This window comes from Babylonia areolata, chromosome 24 (assembly GCF_041734735.1).
Source record: "Babylonia areolata isolate BAREFJ2019XMU chromosome 24, ASM4173473v1, whole genome shotgun sequence".
NCBI lineage: Eukaryota > Metazoa > Mollusca > Gastropoda > Neogastropoda > Buccinidae > Babylonia > Babylonia areolata.
In genome coordinates, this window is record NC_134899.1 from 45382297 (window position 1) to 45401197 (window position 18901).

At 39.9% G+C, this 18901-nt stretch overlaps 1 protein-coding gene across 3 annotated transcripts in view; it reads left to right on the forward strand.

Annotated features, from left to right (window-relative positions):
- The window catches only part of LOC143298835 (von Willebrand factor A domain-containing protein 3B-like), a 61908-nt gene extending 44555 nt beyond the window's left edge, over nucleotides 1-17353 (forward strand). For all 3 annotated transcript variants that reach the window (XM_076611831.1, XM_076611833.1, XM_076611832.1), the window contains 6 exons: nucleotides 105-233; nucleotides 6180-6228; nucleotides 6529-6685; nucleotides 9324-9445; nucleotides 11329-11379; nucleotides 12353-17353. In XM_076611831.1, coding sequence (XP_076467946.1) covers nucleotides 105-233; nucleotides 6180-6228; nucleotides 6529-6685; nucleotides 9324-9445; nucleotides 11329-11379; nucleotides 12353-12614 — 770 coding nt within the window. In that variant the 3' untranslated portion in view covers nucleotides 12615-17353. The remainder of the gene's footprint in view (nucleotides 1-104; nucleotides 234-6179; nucleotides 6229-6528; nucleotides 6686-9323; nucleotides 9446-11328; nucleotides 11380-12352) is intronic.
- The last annotated feature ends 1548 nt before the right edge of the window (nucleotides 17354-18901 follow it).

An 18901-nucleotide genomic window follows, 5' to 3' on the forward strand; every position in this document is an offset into this window, starting at 1 on the left:
GCCTTCCTGTGCCGAGCCCTAGACAACAGTGGATATGAAATCATTGCCCCCTATGGCCACAAAAGGCTTGTGGAAGCTTTGACCTGTATCATGTTGTCTTTCAGGTCACACACGCACCAGCTTGCTACGGACCATGACCTCCAGCGGCCGTTTCTCGCCCAGTGAATGGGTGCTTCCTGAGACATCAAAACTGTTTGAGCAGCAGTCTAACAGACAACGACAGCTGGCAGAAAGTGAGTAGAAAGGAGAGAAACATTTTTGTAAAGATACTGGATGTCAGAATCATACCACATGTTACCCCCTAAAACAGAGTATGGCTGCCTACATGGCAGGGTAAAAACGGTCATACATGTAAAAGCCCACTCATATACATATGAGTGAATGTGGGAGTTGCAGCCCATGAACGAAGAAGAAGAAGATACCACATGTTAACACTCAAACGGTGCTTGACAACAATAGAAAGATATTGTTAAGATAGCAAAATGTTGTGATCAATGGCAGCCAGGAAGCACTGGAGAAATTGTTAGTAGTGAATGATATCACATGCAACTGTCAGTGTCCTTGACATCAGTTTGGAGGGAGGGACATTGTAAAGATAGTGGGCATGGAATCTTGTGCCCAAAGACAAATAGGGACCACAGAAATCAACCTCTTAAATGATGAAACATCAGAAAGACTTGGAGCGCAGGTGGATGAATAAAGCAAAGTTCATAGTGGCTTTGCTTACTCAAATGCATAATAAGAATATCACCTTATTCATTTTGAATAATGTATTGGTTGGGTGCGTTAGCTTAATGGTCTGGGTGTTGGGTTTTTAGTTAGAAGGTCCTGGTTTGAGTCATGGTAGTTGTGTGTGGTTGGTTAAGGGTGGAGATCATTTTTTTTCTGATCTCCTGTATTAAGATATGTGCAGATCTGTTATTTTCATAATCTGTGTTGTGTGCGTACACTTAAAATATCAAATGTGCATGTTGAAGATCCAGTGATCTATGACAGTGTAGAGTGAGTTATGGAAATACAAATATATCCAGCATGCGCATCCTTGAAAATGGAATATCCTACCAAAATGCTGGGGTAGAAAGAGATATGTGTATTTTAAGTCCAAGACAGATGTGAGTGGGTGTGAGAGTTGCAGCACATTAGCACAGAAGAAAAAGATGGTTCATAGAATGGGAATTGTATGAACATCATATTGTGTCAGTGTCTTGTTTTATGAGACTCTTTAGCATTTGACATGAATCAGCTGTCACACCTCATGACAGTGAAAAATCCTGAGGTGAAATTGTGTTTGATTCGGGGCTTTCAAGGTTGTATTTTTTAGAGTTGTTTTGAGAGATATTCGTTTCAGAGTCATTTATCAAAGCAAAATTTTGCTGATTGTGTGTGTGTGTGTGTGTGTGTGGAACAAAATTTTGCTGATACCTCTCTTTAGAATGTTTGTACATAGCTACTCATGTATTGTTGTGAAGTATTTAAACATCTTTTATTTGGGGCTTTCTCAGACTAGTTTTATGAAGGGATATCTTCTCCATGAGTTGATATGCTACATTGGAACATTTTTTATTATTTGTAAGAACTATCATAGATAACAGTCGTTCTGATGAGACGATAAACCGAGGTCCTGTGTACAGCATGCACTTAGTGCACAAAAAAGAACCCATGGCAACAAAAGGGTTGTTCCTGCCAAAATTCTGTAGAAAAATCCACTTCAATAGGAAAAACAAATAAAGCTGCATGCAGGAAAAAATATTAAAAAAATGGGTGGCGCTGTAGTGTAACGACGTGCTCCCCCTGGGGAGAGCAGCCCCAATTTCACACAGAGTAATCTGTTGTGATAAAAAGAGAACTACAATACAACTAAAATGATTAGTGATTCTAGATCCCTTGTGGGAAGGGGGATCATCTACATATCGTTCTCTGATCATTTTCTTTTTTCTTCTTTCTTTTCTTTCTTTTTTTTTCCTCCCTGTTATTTCTCATCCATGTCTCTTGACCCAGTCTACAAGGCTTGTTTAGCATCACTTGCTTATCAACAGACTGACTGGCATGGCAACCAAATTTTTATGCGCTAAGTTAGAGTTGGCGTAGATATTGTCTGTTGCTGGCATTGCACCAGCAGTTTTTGTCCACACCCATGAATAATGGTGTGTGCGTTTTGCTCATGTAGCAAGTCTGTGTTCTCACCTGCACATATTCAGCTTCATGTTGCTGAGCATAGTGTTTGCAGGCAGTCTAGCCAAGTTGTATTGTTCAAGAGTTTCAAGGATAGTAGATAGATATATTCACCATGTAACATTGACATATACTGGGTTAAGGAAGCATTAAATTAACACCATAATTATGCAGTCCCTCAAAATGCACCATGACTTTTCAGTAAAGATTGACGTTAAAAAAAAATTTTAACAAGTAATTTACACATGTGAAAGTTCATGAGTGCACAATGTTGATGAGTGAATGGAGGTATTGCAATTTATGAATACAGTTTGCAAAATGGGTAAATGGTATCATTGACATCCATTCTTAAAATCAAGGGTCAGACCATTTGGGAGGAAAAATATAGGTATGTTCTTCAAATATTTTCTGCTTGAAAAGTTTGAAGCTGACGTGTTTACTTTTTGATTACATTTTTCAGTATTGGAAAAGCTTGACCTTGCACCCGATGTTAAACATTCCAAAGAGGGTATTTTCTTCTTGTCCACATGTGATTGATTGTGGGGTTTTGTTCCGTGTTCAAGTGTCTGTAGCTTGCCAGCTAATGTGTTTTAAAGTCAGAAAGTAGACAATGTGCCAGTTAGCGTACTGTTTTCAATAGGCTGAGGACTCATAATATATAGCTCATAGATCTGAAGAAGAATATCTGGATTTAGTGTGATTACAATTAAGATAATTGTTTATTTGATGTATACATAGCGCAAGTACAATTATCTGCATTCCCATTCTGCTAATGAAATAAAGGTGTCAGAGACCTTGGCATGCAAGTAATCATCACTTGTAACAAGATCATCATCCTTTGCAGGACATGAACATCCTGTCAGATATTTAAATGGTTTATATAACTGGCATTCCTAATTGATCTTACTTCATCTTTGTATTCAACATATATTCATGTTATTCAGTTAAAAAGCAGTATAAGGAAAACTTTTTTTTTCTTTTAGATAAGGGGAGATAAATGCTGCACAATTATTTGTCATCTGGCATGATGTGTTATTTTTCTTTATGTGGTATCAAAATGCTGCTTTAGTCTAAATGGGGTGGAGAAAGAATTCAGACTGGTGTTCCTTGGTTTGTTATTTTGAAATGAAGCAGTCACAGAGTGTGTAATGTGGAAAGGGAAATCAGTATCAATCAGGATGTACAGGAAAGTGAGAGACAGTAATTATGTCGATGTTCATTGAGCATGCAGCATGACGTCCATTGTGATTGGGTGTTTCTGTCCAGGGCAGCTCTGCGTGTCCCCACATAGACACATCCCCGTGTGGTCCGCATCCCATGCCCCTGTGTGTCCTGTGCACTGTGTTGCTTATATATCCTGTATGTCCCATGTCCTATGTATCCTGTGTGTCCCATGTCCTGTGTGTCCCATGTCCTATATATCCTGTATGTCCCATGTCCGATGTATCCTGTGTTCCCATGTCCTATATATCCTGTGTGTCCCATGTTCTGTGTGTCCCATGTCCAATGGATCCTGTGTGTCCCATGTCCGATGTATCCTGTGTGTCCCATGTCCTATTTGTCCCATGTCCTGTGTGTCCCATGTCCAATGGATCCTGTGTGTCCCATGTCCGATGGATCCTGTGTGTCCCATGTCCAATGGATCCTGTGTGTCCCATGTCTGATGTATCCTGTGTGTCCCATGTCCTATGTATCCTATGTGTCCCATGTCCGATGGATCCTGTGTGTCCCATGTCCTATGTATCCTGTGTGTCCCATGTCCTGTGTGTCCCATGTCCGATGTATCCTGTGTGTCCCATGTCCTATGTATCCTGTGTTCCCATGTCCTATGTATCCTGTGTGTCCCATGTCCGATGTATCCTGTGTGTCCCATGTCCTATGTATCCTGTGTGTCCCATGTCCTATTTGTCCCATGTCCTTCGTGTCCCATGTCCGATGTATCCTGTGTGTCCCATGTCCTATGTATCCTGTGTGTCCAATGTCCTGTGTGTCCCATGTCCTATGTATCCTGTGTGTCCAATGTCCTGTGTGTCCCATGTCCTATGTATCCTGTGTTCCCATGTTTGATGTATCCTGTGTGTCCCATGTCTGATGTATCCTGTGTGTCCCATGTCCTGTGTGTCCCATGTCCTATGTATCCTGTGTGTTCCATGTCCTATGTATCCTGTGTTCCCATGTCCTATGTATCCTGTGTGTCCCATGTCCTGTAAAGATGGAAGGAAAAAAAAGGACCAAAGATTTGAGGATAAACAGACATGCTCCTTCTTGGTCAGGTTTTGGGACTTGGTTGGTTTTGAACTCTAACCATTTTGCTGTGGTTGGGGGATCAGTTGGTTTTGGACTCCAATGGTTTTGATGTGAAAAGTGTGATGTCATTTGTTCTGAGGAGATTCCTCTCTACAGCGATGTCTGCAATGTGAAACGTGCTGTGCTGATAAACCATGGGTTTAGGAGAGACTTTGTCATGAGTGTGTCAGTGTTGGGAGATGGAATTTTTGGTAAATTAATTGAATGACATTTATTGGAAGTGTGGAATGGAAACTGATGGTCTGGTTGCTTTCTCATGTTAGTTTCTTTGTCATCCATCAATGTGCATCGTCAGCAATGTATCTGATTTATACTCCTAATCATGTACGTGTTTGGGCTTTTGTTTGTTTTGTTTCTTTGTATGTTTGGTTTCAAGATCATGCATTTGCTTTTGTTTTTACATCAGGCAGAGTAGTTGTTATCATTGTACTTATGTATGGTGTATATGTTTATGTGCATACTTATTTGCATATTTCAGTTTCAGGCATGTTTGTCTGACAGCATTCTGATAACCTGTTTGAGGCTGAAAATAGTACCAGCACACAGTGTATTTAATGTATGCATGTTTGATTGCACCTTTCTTTTGGTCATGACTGTTTACTGGGATATTCATGGTTGGAAACCACATGTATTTCTTTTCTTTTTTCCTTGTAATTAGAATGATACCCATTCAACACATATTTTTTACTGGCATCTCTTTCTCTCACTTCCTCTCTCTGTCTCTCTTGCTCTCTTCGTCTTTCATCATCACACTCACCCTGTCTTTGTCTGTCCTTACGTGTGTTTTTGTTCTGTTTTTGTTCCTATTGAGGTCTGTTTCTATTCCTATATGTCTGTCTTTCTGTCTGCCACTCTGTCTGTCTGTTATCATAGTGAACATGGTCTGTTTTGCTTCCACACAAAGACTTGAGAGTTTAATAGTTGTTTTAGTAATGTTCTTTGAGTCAGAATTGATAAACATTTTTGGAACATGGTGAGACAGAAAAATACATTTTTTTCTATCCTGCATCTTCTAATAGAAAGCTAAGAAATGTTTGAATTTCATATTTATAGCAATCTTGAATGAGAGTTTACTACAGTTTTTACTCATCGTGTTAATCACTGTTAGTCATATTCTGTGACCAAACTGAAGAAAGGGATAAAACCAAACTTTTCTTTTTTCTTAATACATGTCTTTTGGTAGTTTTATTGTTTTTAGAGTCATGGAAATTTCATAAACCAGAGTTTTCTTGTTCCACTTACATCCAGCAGTGACAATGCTGATGAGCACTCTACATAAAGAGTGAACTGTCTTTACTTTGTTAATGCGCACTGGTGCTATTCACACTGCTTTGTGTCAAGAGGTCTGACTGGAAAGTCATTTACTGTACATTACTGCCATCAAAAAGCACATGGACGGGCCTCTGCTTGGGGTGACCTGACATGGTTTGCTATATGTTGCCATTTTATCAACAAACGTGATAGAAATCTGTTCTTTAGGGGTATTATAGTATTCTTGTATCTTGTATTCCTTCCACCACCCCTAATCCCCCACCCCCTCTCTCTCTCACACACACACACACACACACACACACACACACACACACACACACACACACTCACACACACATTGCACAAAAGCATGTTTTTTGAATGCATGTTTCTTGAATATTTGTAATAAAGTCATTTCTTGTCTTACCAAGAAGAATTTTTTATTCCAGATTCAGATCCTATGGCTTTCCACAAGAAGAGGAGACAGCGACTTGCCAGGTAAGGTTGTCCATTTGGATGCTGTCATTTTACTTTTATTTTTGTTGGCATTGATTTTCAAGTTCCTGTGCTCCCGAGTTAAGTACACTGACAACAGCAGCATGTATCAGTGCACTTTTTTTTTATACTGATAACAGCAGCATCTATCAGTGCAGTATTGTACCCTGATAACAGCAGCATGTAGCAGTGCAATTTTCTATACTGAAAGTGCAGTTTTATACGCTTACATTTGCAGTATGTATCAGAGCATTTATTTTACCCCGACAACAGCAGCAGTTATGTGCGTGTGGTTTGTGTCAGGTCGTACGAGGCGTCACCCAAGCTGTGGCTGAAGAAGCACGGCTTGGTGGCCAGCCGACTGACCATCCTGGACGCCCTGGCCCCCACCCTGGTCCCCCACCGCTCCAGCTACATCCCCATCCTGGACAAACACGTCCTATCCAGGGTCTTTGACGAGGTAGGTTGACAGGTGCAATAGCCGAGTGGTTAAAGCGTTGGATTTTCAATCTGAGGGTCCCCTTGTTCAAATCTCGGTAACAGTGCCTGGTGGGTGAAGGGTGGAGATTTTTCGAATCTCCCAGGTCAACATGTGTGCAGACCTGCTTGTGCCTGAATCCCCTTCGTGTGTATACGCATGCAGAAGATCAAACATGCACGGTAAAGATCCTGTAATCCATGTCAGCATTCAGTGGGTTATGGAAACAAAAACATGCCCAGCATGCACACTCCGGAAAGCAGAGTATGGCTGCCTACATGGTGGGGTAGAAATGGTCATACATGTAAAAGCCCACTCGTGTACATACAAGTGAACGTGGGAGTTGCAGCCCACGAATGAAGAAGAAAAAGATGAAGTAGGTCACACAGTGTGTGGGACAGAGTGCTCGACAATATGCTTATGTTCCCATTTCACTTTCACTTCACTCGTCCCTTAGTCTGGATGACTGTTGGGGCACCACAGATAACCTGTCAACCACCTTCCTCCATCCTTCTCTGTTTTCTGCTTTCCTGAGGGCTTTGCTCAGCCTCAGACCTGTCCATTCTGGGATGTTGTCTTCCCTAAGGGCCTTGCTCAGCCTCAGACCTGTCCATTCTGGGATGTTGTCTTCCCTAAGGGCCTCACTCACCCTCAGACCTGTCCATTCTGGGATGTTGTCTTCCCTAAGGGCCTCGCTCAGCCTCAGACCCGTCCATTCTGGGATGTTGTCTTCCCTAAGGGCCTTGCTCAGCCTCAGACCTGTCCATTATGGGATGTTGTCTTCCCTAAGGGCCTTGCTCAGCCTCAGACCTGTCCATTATGGGATGTTGTCTTCCCTAAGGGCCTCGCTCAGCCTCAGACCTGTCCATTCTGGGATGTTGTCTTCCCTAAGGGCCTCACTCAGCCTCAGACCTGTCCATTATGGGATGTTGTCTTCCCTCAGGGCCTGTCCATTATGGGATGTTGTCTTCTCTAAGGGCCACGCTCAGCCTCTGACCTGTCCATTATGGGATGTTGTCTTCCCTAAGGGCCTCACTCAGCCTCAGACCTGTCCATTCTGGGATGTTGTCTTCCCTAAGGGCCTCACTCAGCCTCAGACCTGTCCATTCTGGGATGGTATCTTCCCATCTCTTTTTTCTGTCTGCCTTTCCTTCTCCCTCCTTGCACAGTGCCTTGCAGGATCATCTTTGCAAGTTATAATCCAATACTGGAGGGAAAAAAACAGGTTCTTGCAAAAGTAAGAAAAGTAATTCACAGAAAGGAAAATTAGGTCACAGAAAGCAGAGAGATGTTTAACTCTTTCACTGCCATAGGCGACTTTTGTTGACTTTAAAGTGCACTGCCATAGTCATCTTTTGTCAACATCGAGGGGTCATGTTGATGAGACCATTTTTCACATTCTAACAAAGCTAGACAACTGCAACAAGTTTCCCGCCAACAGAACACTGACTAACCTTTGCCCCCTGACAGAGTTTGAAGTGAACAAGTTCACTGTGTTGCTGTGACATGAACCAAAGCCTGTGACGAGAGCATCGTTTCTAAAATATTTGGTGCTGGGGAGTGTTTTTCACACAGAAACTTGGTGGTGAATGGGTTAACAGAATGTTTCTATTCCAATACTGTGTGGAAAAAAAAGATTTGCAAGATTTAGAAAAGTAAGTCACAGAAAGGAAAAGTAGGGAAAAAAGAGCACTTGACATAATGTTTCTCTTCCTATACTGTGTGGAAAAAAAGTGCTAAATTTAGAAAAGTAGGTCACAAAATGTTTCTGTTCCTGTACTGAGGAAAAGGTCTGCAAATTCAAGAAAAATAGTTCACAGAAAGTGTAGAGTGCTTTTCAGAATGATTCTGTACCTATACTGTGGAAAATGAAGGACAGCAGAATTGAGAAAATAATGTTCCCAGACAACTTTCTTCAGAATAAACAGAAAACTGCTACTTTATATCTTTCAAACTCTGAATAAGGTAGCTGATGTTTTGGGTTTGGTTTGGTTTTGTTTGGCTTATTACAGAGCCTTCTTCAGCTGAATGCAATATCTCTATCCTTTATCTTGCAGTTACCTTTGTACTCATGCAAAAAGTAGAATTGATACATTTTTATTGCATCCTGTTGGGACGATCTTTCCTCAAACCAATAAAAGCAAACTTTACTTATGATGATGCCTGCCCCATCTAGAAAAAAAACAACTTAAGAATGAAGGTTTTGCTTGTTCATTTTGTTCTGTACTGGATCTTGATAGTTCATTGTTTTAAACCCACTTGTATTTTTCTCCGTTTAAGTAAGAGTTTTCTAACTTTGTTTTGTGTAGGCTTCCGATTCAGAGTATTAATATGGTTGATTTTATGACAGTTCACAATCTATATTGTAGTAAATATTTTTCTACTCTGTGTGCGTATGTGTGTCTGTGTGTGTGTGTGTACATATGTGTGCAAGTGTGTGTGTGGTGTGTGCATGTGCATGTGTTTGGATTATGTGCTTGTGTGTGTATGTATGTGTGTGTGTGTGTGTACATGCGTGTATTTGTACATGTGTGTGCATGTGCATGTGTTTGGGTGTATGTGCTTGTGTGCATATATATATATATATATATATGTGTGTGTGTGTGTGTGTGTGATGCAGATCATGCCGATAGCCCATGTGTCTGGCGGGCAGAGGAACCGAGTACACCTGGTGAACCCCAGCGGAGTCAACCTGAAGGAGTATGAGGAGAAACTGGAGAAAGCGCTGACCAAATACAGGCAGTCAGTTGGGCTCTGCTTTGTGCTGTTTGGTTTTTTGTCTCTCATCAGTATTTTGTTTTGTTATGGCTTGTTAATCCTTTCGCTGCCAGGAAAATAAGATTTAAGTGAAATTAATCTATTTGCAGGGGGTTTTTTCACAAAAAAAACGGGTATAAATTTTCAAAAAATTCTGTGCTCTTTGTTATTGGAGAAAGACCCATAAAAGTATGTATTTTCTGAAAGGTAAATAAATAAAGAATACAAAACACATGATGTTTTCCCATTTTTATATATTTTTAGTGACATGCTGTTATTTTGAAATCAGTCTTTTGTTTTTTGTCACATTTTCAACTTGTTCATTACAAACATTAGTCAGGTAATTTGCACTAAAATATCATATTTTCTGGACAAATGGATATCTGCACACACAAAATCATACTAGAACAACCACAATAAAATAAAATTGAAAAAGAGATAGATACACAATGCATTGTGACTTCTCCAAGTGATAATATGGATGTGAGGCCACGCCCCCTCAGTCTCCACCCCCCTCCTCTTCACCTCTCACATGATCACTTTATCCAGTTCTCATCAGACTGCATTGGCTGAGTGTGAAGAAAATCGCTCACACTGTGTCCTGCTAAAAATTTGGTCTCTTTCTGTCGTCTGCTACAGTTGTACAGCTGGCATCACTTACTGGGGGTTAGGGGGGGCTTGTCACGCTCTTCCGGGAGTGGTTCATCCTGTATCGGTCCCCACCGGCACCCAGCTCTCACCTATGGGTCCTAGAAGCTACTAGCATGCGGCAGCGCCCAATCCCTGGGCAACAGCTTTGACAGGCTGAGGGTAGCCGACGGGTCTCAAACCCTCGGTGAGTTAGGGCTTGTCTACCCAAGCATGTGAAGACTGGATCCGGTGGACTCTGCGGAAGAAACCTTCATGGTTCAACAGAGAGGAAGGCGGTTGCAGCAGAGCACTGTGGAGTGCTGAGGGCAGGATGAGGCACATAGGACATCCTGGTCATCCACTGCATCCGTTTCCATCTCCAGTCGTCTTGACCTTGTCTTGCCACTGGATACAGACGGTCTAGGACAAGAGAGTGAGGTCGACGGTGTGCAACTCCTCCTCACTATAAACAAAGTCATCGCGCAAGTCATCAGTCATCCTTCATCCCATACCATCATTTTCCCCAAGCCCTGTGGCGACACTGGCAGTCCTAGCCGCAGACCTGCACACAAGTGGCTCAGGCCATAGGGTCGTTTTTCACTGACTGGAGCTTTATTCTGGTTTGTTTGTGGGTGAGGGGTGGAGTGGTAGTTGTTTGTTTTGTTTTTTTCTTGTTTTTTTTTTCTTTTTTTTCTTTTTTCTCATTGGGGTTAAGAGGGTGTTAGTCCATGATTTCTTGCAGTCTCACACTTTCTTTCACTTTATGAGAAAGCCTGGGATTGTGAGAAAGTGTGGGCTAACAGGGGGGCTGTCATCTGCTTTTCTTATGGATTCCATTGAATTGTTCCATACCATTTCAGTCATCGTTTATTCATTATTTTCTAGGCTTGGTAATGTTTTACATTTGTTTCAGGAAATGACATTCACAGCTATGTTTGTTGCTGGTAATGCCAATGAAAGATAATTTGTGTTTGCTCATTTCTTCTGTTATTGCTGCTGTGTGCACATGTCAGATGATTTGTATAAGGACAAGCCCAGATCTTCCTTTTTGAGGAAGAGTCTGGGTTTGTTCCAATCTACCTTTTGATTACCTGTGTGCTAGCCAAATCAGTAGCATAATCAGCATTGGCTTGAAGTTGTGTACCATGCACATGGAGAGAGTTACCATTTTTTATTGTTGTCAGTCCCCCTCTCCTAGCCTCATTATTGTTTCATGGTGTTTGTTGTTGTGTTCTCAGACGTCTGGACAGTATGGTGTGGAAGGCTCTGCCAGAGACAGTGAAGCAAGAGTGAGTTGTGTTTTTTACAGTAGTCGTAACGCCACTCGCCTCCCCAACCACTCATCAAAGCAGCATAAAAAACAACAACAAAAAACAACAAAAAAATCCTGAAAAGAAATTCTTATCAGAGCTGGAATAATTTGTCATTAACAATATTACAGAATGTTACAGAAATAATGTAGTTTATTCGAGTCTGTGCAATTTCCTGGTTTCGATTGCTTCTGTGTTTGTGCGTATCTGTGTGTGTGTATACATGTGTATGTGTGAGTGTGTGTGTGTGTGTGTGTGTGTGTGTGTGTGCTGTAACACTGGCATTTCCCTAGGCTTCATAAAAGGCAAAGAAGACAAACTTGGCAAGGTGAGAGACATTGATCAAGATCCAAGTCGTGAACAACTTGATCTTTTAGGGCATCATCCAACAGGTCATCAAACTCAAATGTGCTGACAAGTGACAGTAATGAAGTCTTTCCAGCCATCCTCGTCATGAATAAATTGCAATTCAAAAATCATGAGTCAAAGGTCAAGGTCATAGCATGGCACAATGGAACAAGCATTATGTACATGCAGGATGTACTGCTTGTGTCCTGCATCTAGTCTCCAGCTGTCCCTGTGGGATAATGAGGGCTGTATTGAAGTTTATCACAAAGTTGCAGCAGCACTCTCAAAGATGAGTGTGCAAAGGATGACAGGATTTCATCTTTTTGTTCCAGCCCATAGAATGCTTTATCTGGGCAGGAGCCAGACAAGGGCCAAAACCCCAACCATATACCACAGATAAGCTTCTTACACACCCCTGTCCAGTCATCAGGATATTGTACTTTCTTTTGTATCACAGATGCTGATCAGGATGTTTTGATCAAAGAGAAAACAATCCTCTGTGTGTATGTGTGTGTGTGTGTGTGTGTGTGTGTGTGTGTGTGTGTGAACATGAATGAACCAAAATGCCAAACATCAGAAAAATCATGTGCACTTCACTCCACAGATTCGATTCAGAAGAGCCAGTGCCATTCTCGGAACACCGAGGCAAGATTCTGCAGGCGCTGAGTGAGGAAGGCTGGCCAGTGACTGAGGCAGACATCGCCATCTTGGAACAGGAAATCGAAAAGGGGGAGAAGTTCCTGCAGCAAGCCAAAGACCTGCGCAGCACAGCAGCGGAGCCGGCATCTGACGCTCTGTCGGACACGTCCAGTCTGCGTCGGTCGCTGAACAACAGCGTTGGTGCCAGTCAGGTCAGTCTGGCTTAGCGCTGCAGGCAGTGTGGACGCCCAGCATCAACACTTTGGTCGTCACCATCACAGCTCAGTGTGTGGTCAGTGTGCCACACCCTGCCCTGCACTGTCTGTTGAGCTGTCAGGGAAACTTGTTGAGTCATGCGACCCACTGTGCAGGTTTATTCGTGTAGTAAGGAAAAAGATTTGTTTGGAATGTGGAAAGAGGTTGGACCCTTCCTTCTCCTATTGTAAATATGATCTTCCCATGAACTGCTGCATTTATATACTTGATTGCTGATTAGCTGAACCAAAGTAACCTTTTTTTTTTCTTTTAGGATTGTTTGTTTGTTTTTTCAAGCTCAGATTTTTTGTACATGACAACCAAAAGACACTTGCATTTTACTATTTCAGCATTGCTAAGTTTAACTGCTTACAGTTTTCATATGATGACCTTAGTTTTTTTTAATGCATGATCAGTCCATGTGAAATATTAATATTTATTTTATACTTTCTTTTATTTATTTTTTTAATATATATGGGTATTTCTCTTCACTTTAAGCAAACAGTCACAGGTGTTTACTTTGCCTGTGTCCAGATGTTCAGTGGGGCAAAGTCGTTTACCTCGCTGCGTCAGAGCCTGGGTCAGTGTGACATGACCATTAGAAATGATCTGAGTGAGCCTGCCGCTGTCAGCAGCAGCCACGCTCAGCCAGATGATGGTGACAGCCATCAGTCAGACAGTGCAGTCACTGCTCCCTGACCATGCCCTGAGCCAGCAACATGCGGTTTGCAATGGCTGTGTGCATTGCTGCAGAGGGTTTCAGTGGGGGGCTGCTTTGGAATTCTGCAAAGCTGGGCTGAGAATTGCTGTGTTAATCTGATGGAGGGATCTGTCTGATCCGGGTTCTAAGTTCCCCAATAATTATGGAGGATATAACTTGCTGGAATTTGGGCTGTTTCACCACTTTGTTTCTGGTTTGCAGTACTAACATGCATTAATGACTGGAGTCTGTAATCTTTGAATCAAACAGATCAGTAATCCTGTCTTCTAATTTTACTGTTTTGTATGATCCATTTGTCCATGACTGTTCAGAAATACTTGCTCAGAGGACTGTTTCATTTCATAACAACTGTTTTTGATTGCCAAGGAACAGTTGAAAGAAGGTGATATTCATTTGTGTCAACATTCATTGCAAGAGGTACCAGCTAATGACATCTTTGACTGCAGCAACTGAGCACTGCTTGTGGGACAGATAAGCAAGACTGATGGTTTCAACAATACCTGAGAATAATAGGCTGAACATAGGATGGCTTTTTCTAAGCACATTTTGCACGCAAAGTGATATTTTGGTTGGATGACTTGCATATCTGTGTTGCAGATGAGGTGTGTTTGTATATTATTGTTGGACACTTTGCTCTTTGGTTTTCCATTTCTCACAGAGAGAGGAAGTTTCAGGTGTGAATTGTGTACATGAAAATTTGTGAGAGCTTCTGCTTTGGTGTTGGGGTTGGCACTTATAAATCACTTCAAGAGTGGCTGCTTTTGATGGGTTGGTTTATTGTTTGCTTCCATAGTTGTTGTTAATTTCTTTGGTACTCTTGCTGTTTGTACCTGTGAAGGAAATGAGTTGTTCTTTTTTCTTTCTTTTTTTTCTGAATTATTTGCTGTTTGGCTGGTTGGTTGCTTGTTTGCATTCTTATTTCTTTTTCCTTTTTTGTAACTGTCTGGTACTGGAGAGATATGATACTGATCATAAAATGTGGCATTCCGTCCGTCCATATTGTAAAATGGATTCCTTTTCATTTTTTAGTAGAATGATCTGCACCATATGTGACATTCCTTGATCCATGAATGCTGTGATATTCTCACTTGTAGCACATTATGTTAATTATACAAATTAAATGTACAGGTCGAATGAAAGAATGTAATGATATTGATTCAATTTACTCTTAATAAGAATTTTACATTCTTGTTTGGAACTGGTCTGTGTGTTTGCTTATTTTGGGTCTTTTTTTTCTGAATGTTTCTGTTAGTTTTGAAATCTGCCTGAGTACACAAGGTTGTGTGCATGTTTATATGAATATGTTAATGTGATTGTGCTCAGATTAATATATTCAGTGTGAAACAGGTATACAATGTTATAGCAGCAGGTATTTGGTATATGTAGTCCATCAGTTTTTTTGGTGTATGTAGTCCTTTAGTTTTTTTGTTCGTATGTGTGTGTGTGTGTGTGTGTGTGAACCAGACTGATGAAAAAGGAATGAAGACTTCGTTACCTGTGTTACCAGTGGTATTAGAACTGGTACCAGTATATTGTTTCTGCCTTCACTGATTCTTGACCACTGAAAGTTGATTGTGAGCTGTGAAGATAAATAGATCTCAAAGTATTGATGGACAAAACAGAGGACTGGTTACTTTGTTGAATAATCTGCTTGTACGCTTCCCTCCCAGCACCATGTTTGTGTTTGACCTTTTTCTATCCTGTCATCTTTAATACACATGTATCAGTTTATGAGTTTTAAAACTGTTAACAGTAAAGCATCTCTATATCTCATTGGTGGCTTGGCAGTTGTTTTTTGAATTCATAATGTTATACATTTGTGTGTGTGTGTGTGTGTGTGTGTGTGTGGCTGCTAAAGTGTGTACTTTAGCCAGGTATTTGACTTGTCTTGCTGAGTATATCAGAAATCCTGACGTTACAAAACTGGCATACCAGCTGTTATATAAAATGATTTAATCTGACTTTTAATAAAATACTGATGATTCAAAAGGCTGATTTCATCCATTTTTTTCCCTTTTTCATTTTGTATTTTCCTCATCTGATCATCTGATATGTTTCTCCATTACATATGTGTACATGTTGTTCTTGTTGTTTTTAATGATATGACTAAATTGAAACTAACTTAGTTGACTGATAAATTTGAAATGTATAGCTAATACTACCAATTGTCAGAGGAACAACATAGAACAGAATAAGATATGTCACTAGAGTGTATTTTGTGATTTTATTCATTACCCAAATTCTTGGAAGTAGGTCTCTTAAAAATGTACCTGCAGTTAACGTTCATGGTTACTGTTTTTCTTCTTCATGCAGTTGAGCTTTTGCTGGTCAAAAGCAGTACACTTTTACCAATCAGTATTTTCTGTCCAGTGTAATCATCAACTGAATTTGTCTGTGATATAATTGCTGTATGCAAGACTCACTGTTCAAAACAGAGTAAGTATCAATACCCTACGAATCAATACAAAGGCAACAATGATGTGTACACATTGTTTTAAACTGTTGAATTCTCACATCAGTGTATTATTGTGTTGAAACTGATTTGATTTTCTGTGATATTATCTTCTTTTTTATATATATATATAAATGGCTGTCGAGAGCTACAATCTGAAATATGCCATTCTCTGTCCATAATATGCAGTGGCATTTTATTGGGGTTTATTGGTGGTGTTTTTTTGTTGTTGTTTTTTCACTTTTTGTCATTTTATGAATATGCACCACCTACTGATCATTTTCCACAATGTCATCTTAGGTATTTGCCTCTGTGTGTGTATGTGTTCGTGCGTGTGTGTGCGTGCGCGTGAGCACGTGTGTATGTGTGTGTGTGTGTGTGTGTGTGTGTAGCTCTTGCTCAAACTAATTGAAACTTAGAGATCTCTAAGATGCTGAAAATGACTTTCCACTTCTAAAAAGTGATACAGAAACATAAGAATAGTTACCAGGAGGCCGTTGATTTAGAACAGGTAACAGAAAGGCATATTGAAGGACCTTGTTTGTATTCACTTTAGGATGACAGAGGAGGAGTGTATGTGTGTGGGCAGGTGCATGTTTTGGGGGTGCGTCAGGTTGGGATGGGATGGGTACGTTCACTCAGTGTAGTAATGGATAAACAATATCTAATGATATAAACGTTGTTAGTGTGGGTCTTTGATATGGTAATCAGATTCTCCCTTGATAAAAAAATAATGAAAAATTAAAGAATGAAGGAGATGCAGCTGATCGTCATTTGACTTAGCTGAGGGGTGGAGTGTCCAGTGTCTGGCTGGACATGACTTTTTGCTTGTTTTATTCATCATTGCCTTTCTTTATCCACTGTTGTTTATTTACAACATCTTATTTAGATCAGTAATCTCAAACCAACATACATGTCTTTTCCTGTCATTTGATGATAACTGCTAAGTTATAAAAATCATTGTTCTGAAAGACTGTAAATCATTTGACCTAGGTGATGTATTATTGTCCTCATGTAACTGTAGAAATATATGTATACATGTATATATCATATATGTCTGCACCAATAGTCCAGTAATGCACTGTGGTAGATGTGGTGAATGGGTATTCATTAACTGGTAGTGAAGTTCTGTCTCAGTCTGAATTAACATTTGGCAGGAAATGTGCATTTCTGGGTATTTGGTGTGCATATTTTATTATATGATGAAATACCTAAAAATGAGAAAATCTTAGGAGTATACATACATGGAATGTTTATTTGTGTATTTTATTTCTTTTCTTTTTCTCTTTTTCTTTTTTTTTCTTTTTTTTTCATTTTTTTTTCATTAAGAGTTTCATATTGGAGATAGTTTTTATTTCAGAAAGACATAAGCATGTAAGAAGTTTTTTTTGTTTTGTTTTTTTAATTAATGCATCTAATGGTAAATGTTTATTTAATTTGGCATTATGTTCATCTTGATTAATCTGCTTTGGGTGGTAGTCTTGGCATCAGTTATCTTTGTTTTTCTTTTTCTTTCTTTAAGCATTGTTTATTTGTCACAGTAAACAGTTTCAATGGAAAAAATTGTAGTTTGAAAGATTGTTTGAGAGAATGTGAATTCTCCTGTTTCAGTTTGGAAAATGTGAGTGTGGATGTGTATCTGTGTGGATTTGTGCATATAAGCTGATGTTGTGTGTGTGTGTGTGTGTGTGTGTGTGTGTGTGTGTGTGTGTAATCCAGGTTGATATGCAAGCCATGTCAAATTGTGTATGCCCAATCTTTTCCATGATTAATCCCCTATACATACTCACTGAAAACATCCATAAACCAAAACAAACTGCAAAGTTACTATGCAAACAGAAAATTTATTGGGCTGAGCAAAAAACAAAAAAAACAACAACAACAAAAATGAAAATAAAAACATAATACTGGTCATTCCTGAAGGTTGGTAACAAAATATGTAATGGGTATGAACTGTGGAATACATTACCTATAACACACATATGAAAAGAATCAAATAAAATCTACTATTGCTAATAGTTTGCCATAAAACACTTTGAGTTTTCTTAGCCCAAAAAGTAAACACAAAGTTAAAACAGACACAGTTGATAAGAAATGTCGAAGACATGATTTAGAAATGTGATTCACATAATAAAGAAAGACTATATATTCAGTATGATTAACAGTCAGTTTCACAAGACACCAAGCATAAACATGAATGTGTCAGGGAATTTAAGTAAACCCTGAACAGTGAAACCCACAGTTCCTTCTAACACATTTCCATGGTATTATCTGTCTCATGCCAATAAAATATGTCAGAGCTGCTGAGTTTTTAGATGCAGAAAAAACAAATCACAGACACTCCATTGAGTTTCAGAATTTGTGAAGAATTTAGAGATTGTAAAGAGATCTGTGCGAAACCATTCTGATCCAGTTCTGTAGATTTACACATGAAATAATTGTGAAGACAGACAAAAAGACAGATGAATGGCGTTTCTGTGTGCTTCAGTATTTATCTTGAATAATGATGCCAACAAACTGACAACCCGTGATAAACCTACATACATGTAAAAACTAGTACCAGAATTCTGAGTCCAGTCATTACCTGGAGTACAAGTACCACAGAGTTGGGTTTAATGAAATAACAGCCTTCGCTACCACAGCCAAGTTGTCTTATCCTGGGGTCCTGTGTACATGAACATGCGCTGAGGCGTCAAAAGTTTTACTCACAATACTGTCACCATGACCACTGAAGACCAGGAAAAGGCACTGCCCTGGGATGATCATGGCTGGCTCATGCAGACTGCAGTTAGCATCACAAACAAAAGAAAAAGACAACAACAAAAAAAGATCATGCAAAAGCCACTGCCATTGTGAAAGGCCCATCAGACATCAGGAAAGAAAGGCAAAACTACCGAAATCGTCAAAAGCATCAAGACTCCACCTTAATCATTCAAAATACAAACTGCCCAATGAGATGGCTAATTCAGTGATTTATCACACAATCTACAAAGAAAGTGACAGTGACAACGTTGATTGCGTCACAAGTGAATATTGAGAATATGAAACATGAAAGTAAAAGAAATTTAGAACATTCTATCACCATT